General features: G+C 48.1%; 1 protein-coding gene across 2 annotated transcripts in view; it reads right to left on the bottom strand.

Moving 5' to 3' along the window:
• The window catches only part of SAP130 (Sin3A associated protein 130), a 107,786-nt gene extending 101,634 nt beyond the window's left edge, over positions 1 to 6,152 (bottom strand). Inside the window, exons 1-2 of one of the 2 annotated variants that reach the window (XM_080670468.1) lie at positions 5,983 to 6,152; positions 4,337 to 4,454 (exon numbers count right to left, since the gene is read on the bottom strand). In XM_080670468.1, the coding sequence (XP_080526594.1) occupies positions 4,337 to 4,448 (112 nt within the window). In that variant the 5' untranslated portion in view covers positions 4,449 to 4,454; positions 5,983 to 6,152. Of the gene's footprint in view, positions 1 to 4,336; positions 4,462 to 5,176; positions 5,343 to 5,982 lie in introns of those variants that run through there. The other variant, XM_080670469.1, reaches the window with a different exon arrangement.
• Between the last annotated feature and the right edge of the window lie 245 nt (positions 6,153 to 6,397).

Consider the following 6,397-nt stretch of genomic DNA (forward strand, 5'->3'; position numbering starts at 1 on the left):
CTTTCCGCACATCCTGGCGGGCCCAGGCCTCCACTCAAGGCTACAAAGTTTCAATTATAGAAGATAAATAAATCCCAACAAAAATGGCGGCAGCCAAGGAGCTGGAGGGCACAGGAAGCTTGAGTTGCCCCGGTGATGGAGGAAGCCAAGCTTCTGCAGCCCTGGCCTCCACTTAAGGCTACAAAGTTTCCATTTTAGAAGATACATAAATCCCAACAGAAATGGCTGCGGCCACAGAGCAGCAGGAGGCTTGGCTCCGCTCAAGGCTACAAAGTTTCAATTATAGAAGATAAATAAATCCCATATACCAGGGCCTCCACTTGGGTCGCCAGAGGGCGTGGCTGGCCTGCAAACCACCACAGGCCCCTCGCCCAGTCCACCCCACACCCCAAGGGAACCCCCACCCTGATCCAGGACACCCTTCAGGGCAAACCATCTGGTCCCCACCCATGTACCAGGCCTGTATCCTATCTAATAAAAGAGTAATATGCAAATTGACCATCACTTCAACACACAAGATGGCTGCCCCCATGTGGACACAAGATGGCCACCACAAGATAGCCAGCAGGGGAGGGCAGTTGGAGGGACCAGGCCTGCAAGGGAGTGCAGTTGTGGGCAATCAGGCCAGTAGGGGAGGTCAGTTAGGGGTGACCAGCAGAAGAGGGAGTTGGGGGCGACTGGGCCTGCAGGGAAGGGCAGTTGGGGGGAACCCAGGCCTGGAGGGGAGAGCAGTTGGGGGGGACCAGGACTGCAGTTGAGGGCAGTTAGGGGTGACCAGGCCTATAGGGGAGGGCAGTTAGGGGTGACCAGGCCTGCAGGGGAGGGCAGTTAGGGGCAAACAGGCTGGCAGGGGAGCAGTTAGGCATCAATCAGGCTGGCAGGGGCGTGGTTAGGGGATGATCAGGCTGTCAGGCAGAAGCGGTTAGGGGCAATGAGGAAGGCAGGCAGGTGAGCAGTTGGGAGCCAGCAGTCCTGGATTGTGAGAGAGATGTCCGACTGCTCATTTAGGCCCAATCCTACCAGGGTGGGGCCTGAACGGGCAGTCAGACATCCCTCGAGGGGTCTCAGATTGGAGAGGGTGCAGGCTGAACTGGGGGACACACACACACACCCATGCATGAATTTTGTGCACCGGGCCTCTAGTCTTCTATAAACCTCCGAGAAATTTAGTGAGACCTTCAAGGATATGGAAAAGGACCAATCAGAAATTAAGCATACACGGACTGAAATTAAAAATAATATAAAGAGATCCAACAGGATCCCAAGAATCAAGTCAAAGATTTGAAATACAAAGAAGCAAAAAACATCCAACTGGAAAAGAAAAAAGAATCCAAAATATGAAGATAGTGTAAGGAGCCTTTGGGACAACTTCAAGCGTACCAACATCCAAATTATGCAGGTGCCAGAAGAGAGAGACCAAGATACTGAAAACCTATTTGAAGAAATAATGACAGAAAACTTCCCCCACCTGGTGAAAGAAATAGACTTACAAGTCCAGGAAGCGCACAGAACCCCAAACAAAAGGAATCCAAAGAGGACCACACCAAGACACATCATAATTAAAATGCCAAGGGCTAAAGACAAAGAGAGAATCTTAAAAGCAGTGAGAGAAAAACAGTTACTTACCTACAAGGGAGTACCCATTCTATTGTCAGCTGATTTCTCAACAGAAACTATGCAGGCCAGACGGGAGTGGCAAGAAATATTCAGTGATGAATAGCAAGAACCTACAACCAAGATTTCTCTACCCAGCAAAGCTATCATTCAGAGTTGAAGGTCAGATAAAGAGCTTCACAGACAAGAAAAAGCTAAAGGAGTTCATCACCACCAAACCAGTATTATATGAAATGCTGAAGGGTATTCTCTAAGAAGAGGAAGAAAAAGAAAAAGGTAAAGATAAAAAATTATGAACAAATTGACAACAAATACAAATCTATCAACAAGTGAATCTAAAAATCAAGTGAATAAAAAACCTGATGAACAGAACAAACTGGTGAATGTAATACAATCAGTCATGGAAAGGGAGCAGACTGACAATTCTCAGGGGGAAGAGGGCGTGGCGAGTGCGGGAAGAGAATCGACTAAGAGCTTATACCTATGGACGAGGTCATTGGGGCGGGAGGGAGGCCTGGGGGATAAAAGAGGAACATCTGTAATAATCTGCATAAACATTTTAAAAATAAATAAATAAAAACATTGAAAATGAATAGATCAGTTTATAAAAAAATTCATGAACATGACAAGTCTTTACATTTATCTATATCTTTAATTTCTCTCAGCAATGTTTTACATATCTTTCTAATCTTATGTCTTACACATATTTTGTTAACACGGCCCTGACTCTTCTGTGGGCTTTTTTATGCCACTGTAACTGACATTTAAAAAATTTCATTGTTCACTGCTAGTAAATAGAATTGATTTTTGTATATTAAACATTTATCCTGAAACCATTACTAATTTCACTTATTAGTTCTAACAGCTTGTTATAAACATTCTTTAGGATTTTCTGCATACATGAGCATGTTGTTTGTGAATAAAAGCAGTTTTACTTCTGTCTCTCATCAATTTTTAACCTTCCCCACTGTCTAAACAGATTTTTCCCCTAATTAAAATTTTAAGGGAAATGGATGATTTCATAAATTTTCCCCAAATCTATCTGTTCAGGAAGACTTTGATTATTGACAATTTCATTAAGATATAATGTACTGCCTGGCCAGTGTGGCTCAATGGTTGAGCATCAACCTATGAACCAGGAGGTCAAAGTTTGATTTCAGGTTGGGCATATTCCCAGATTGTGGGCTCGATCCCCAGTGTAGGGCATGTAGGAGGCAGCCGATCAGTAATTCTCTCTTATCACTGGTGTTCCCATCTCTCCCTCCTTCTCTGAAATCAATAAAAAAATATATATTTTTAAAAAGATGTAATAGACTGACCATCTTTCATTAAGCTCTTTTTGCAACTATTTATCATTTCCTTCCAGACATCTGGAGTTCTCAATTTCAGTTTATTTTTACCAGAAAAGAATCTGGAAATAATACAGAATAATTGTAATCTATACTTCTGAACTTTGCAATTATAGACAATTTTGGTCTGAGTCAATGATTTGCTTCTCAACAAAATCTGAGGGCAATTATTGCTGACAGCTTTTAAAATGAGCAATATAATTCCATGTAAAGAAGAGATGTTCAAAAATATTATCTTAGCTATACTCTTTTAAATTATTCTGTTGTGAACTTATACCAAAGACAAAGTAGTGTAAAAATGTTGGAGTAAAGCACTTTTCAGTTGCTCTACAATAACTTGCTGACTACTACTTTGTGCCCTACACTGGTTAGCAGAAGTGCAGGAGACAGACATGGTCCTAAATCAATTTTTGTGGATGATGGGAGTCAGCAAAGGCTTCCTAGAGAAAGTGACATCTGACTCAAAACCTCAAGAAGAATGGAATTAGCCAGACAAGTAAGTGTGGAAAGGAAGAAGCAAGATTGTGGCAAAAGGAACAAAATGTTCAAATTCTCAAGGTCAAGAAAGCCTAGAATTTGTTATCATGAGTTCAGAAAATGTGATAGATACTATTATGCAGGAGGCATAGAGTTGCTTAAAGTTACTTCAAGAATAAACAGAACTAAAATAAATTTATAACAAAAACTAAGTTGGCAGAGGGAAGCCAAGCAATGGAAAACGAGGCTGAAATATTAGACAAAAGGCCATAGCTTATAGGCAAGAGACAAAGCAATTAAAGATGATGCCTGAGTTCCTGGTTTGAACAATGAGTAGACAGTGGTACCATTCACCACGTTAAACAACATAGCAATCACGTAGCAAAGAAAAATAAATAGAAAAAGTGCTTCATTTCACTTTGCAGCACCATCTTTTTACTTGATATCTAAAGAGAACAGGACTATTTGGAGATTTTCACCTTCAGCACTGTTAATTCAATGGAATTCTTTGCTGTGGGGGACTGTCCTGCATATTGGAAAATGTTTAGCAGAATATCTGACCTCTAATACAAGGCCTATGCCCAACACACCTTTAGGCTGTTATTACCATATCTCTGGGCCTTAAGTAAATGAGAAGGCATTAATACATCTATAAAAATAGTTCTTGCAGGCACGCTTTACTATAACTTTCATGTATACACTAGTACATGTGAATGATGTGACTAAAACAGGAAAAAAAAGAACTGCTTAAATTTAAATTAGAATTGTAACATATCCTTTCTTTAAATTTGACAACCTAGTCTTTACTAAAATCCCAGAAGAAATTTGCTAATTTTTAATGAGAAAACTGGCAATATTCTTAAAACAGAAACAACAGAGAATACTATGCGTCTCACCTGCAGCTGCTGGGTTTATCAGTCCTGCAGAACCACTGCTCGGGATCTGTGCAGGAGTCTGGCTTAGCCCAGGGGTAGGAGTTCCTAACCGAGGAAACTGCTGAGAACTCATTTCCACCTGCAGTGCATACAGTCATATGGTTATTACTGGTTTCTGAGATTAAGATCTATAATGAAAAATTAAAGCATCTTTAGTACCTATATCTCCCCTCAGAAACAATTACTGCAGCATTATTCATCTATAACAATTACTTGTGATCAATATACCGTGCAGAAATGATCTAAATTCTGTAATTTTGGATGTACGTAAGTTTAATTAATAGCAAAGTCGTTTATACGGTGTTGGGGGATACTGGCCCTCCACAAATATTTTTTAGGGTTGCCACACTAAAACATCAACCCTGAATCCTGCCTAACAGCCACAATGCGTTAACGCCGTAGGTTGTATCTGTAACCCTCACAAGGGGAGCAGCAGGGGTCGGAGGGGAGATGCCCTATCCTCAGAAAGAATCAGAAACCTCACAGTAAGACCTGATCCAAAAGGAATTCCCAAGAGCTTTTTTCTGCACAGGCCTCCATGAACGGATGTCCCTTTCTCCCTTTCAGACCCCCTCAGAGCCAGAGGGACCGGAGACCTTCACGCCTTCTCTAAAATGTACTCCCTTGTCCCTCAAAGCCAAGCTCTACGGACATCCCTATTCGCCCCTACCCCACTCCCAGCCCCAAGCCCCCCTATCCCCCGCTGAGATGGGAGAACAATTTCCAGACACCTCGGGCCTCCGAGGCTACGTGGAGCGGGAGCGGGCGTTCGGGAGCCCCAGGACAGCCGTGGGTCTCTACCTGCGGCCGCCGCCCGCCGCCCCCGCCTGCATCTCGCCGGGCTGGGGGGGTCGCGGAGGGCCCATCTCGGCGGCAGCGCTGAGCTCCGAGTCGCAGACAGGACTCAACGGAGTGCGCTTCGGACTCGACCACGTACAGTCCCTCCGCTCGCTCACCCCGGAGCCGAGCCGCTCCGGGCCGCGCCGCGCCGACGGAGGTTCCGGCCCTTTCCCCGAACCTGCCCCTGGAACACCCCTGCCCGTCCATTGGCTCCGGGACGGCGCGTCACCAAGGCTGGCACCAATCCGCCGCGCCCTGCGCGTTCAGGTCCCTCCCGCTCTCCCGTCGACTGCCAGCCAATCAGGCGCGAGCCTGGCCGTGGCAGTCCCAGCCCCGCGAGGCGGAGCCAATGACAGGGGAAGACTGGCTCTACGGAGCGGGGGGGCGGAGAGCCGGAGGCCTCGCCTCCGCCGGGGTCTAAAAGCGGCGGGCGCAGGGCCCGGATGTGGAGAGTCACTTTAAACTGCTCCGGGATCCAAACTCCTAGGCTGCCTGCCTGCCCGCCCGCCCCGCCGCTCGCCTCCTCGCCAAGGCCCAGGCCCACCCGAATCAACCCAGAGCCTCTCCCCTCTGGCTGCAGGACGCCGGGTCCGCCCGCCGAGCCCAGCTCGCCACACAGCCTGGGTTCAAGCCACTGGGGACACGGCATCGCTGCCCTTCTCCGGGGACGCGCAGCGGGACGGACGTTGCAGCCCGGCTCGACCGCCCCGCCCCCTCGTCTCCTCCCCCCTTCGCCCCTCCATTCCCGGCGCCCGTCCCGCCATTACTTGGGCGCTGCACCGAGTGGTCGCCGCGCAGCCTCGAGCTCGTTCCCGTACGCTCGCAGCTTGGAGGCCCAAGTCTGCGGCCCCGGACCCTCCGCTGCAGCCGCCGCCGCTGGGGCGCAAGCACTCTGTCCCCCACCACTTAGCCCAGCGCCGCTGCTTCCGCCGCCGTAACGAGCCCCCCACCTATTGGCTGGGGCAGGCCCCGCCCTCCTCCGGGGAGCCAATCACCGCCACTGTGAGCGAGAGGGAGGGCGGGTCTGCCCTCGGGGCCGCGAAGGCCGGCGGGAAATGTAGTCCCCGGCGCTGGGAGGCGGGCTTGGGCGGGGCCTCCCGGCGGTTCAGCAGAGGCTAAAGGCCCTCCTTGGGATTCAGGGTTGGTTCTGGCCTTTCCCTTTGCGTGTTAAGAGTCGATCCC

Source organism: Plecotus auritus, assembly GCF_963455305.1.
Source record: "Plecotus auritus genome assembly, chromosome: 5".
Classification (NCBI taxonomy): Eukaryota; Metazoa; Chordata; class Mammalia; order Chiroptera; family Vespertilionidae; genus Plecotus; species Plecotus auritus.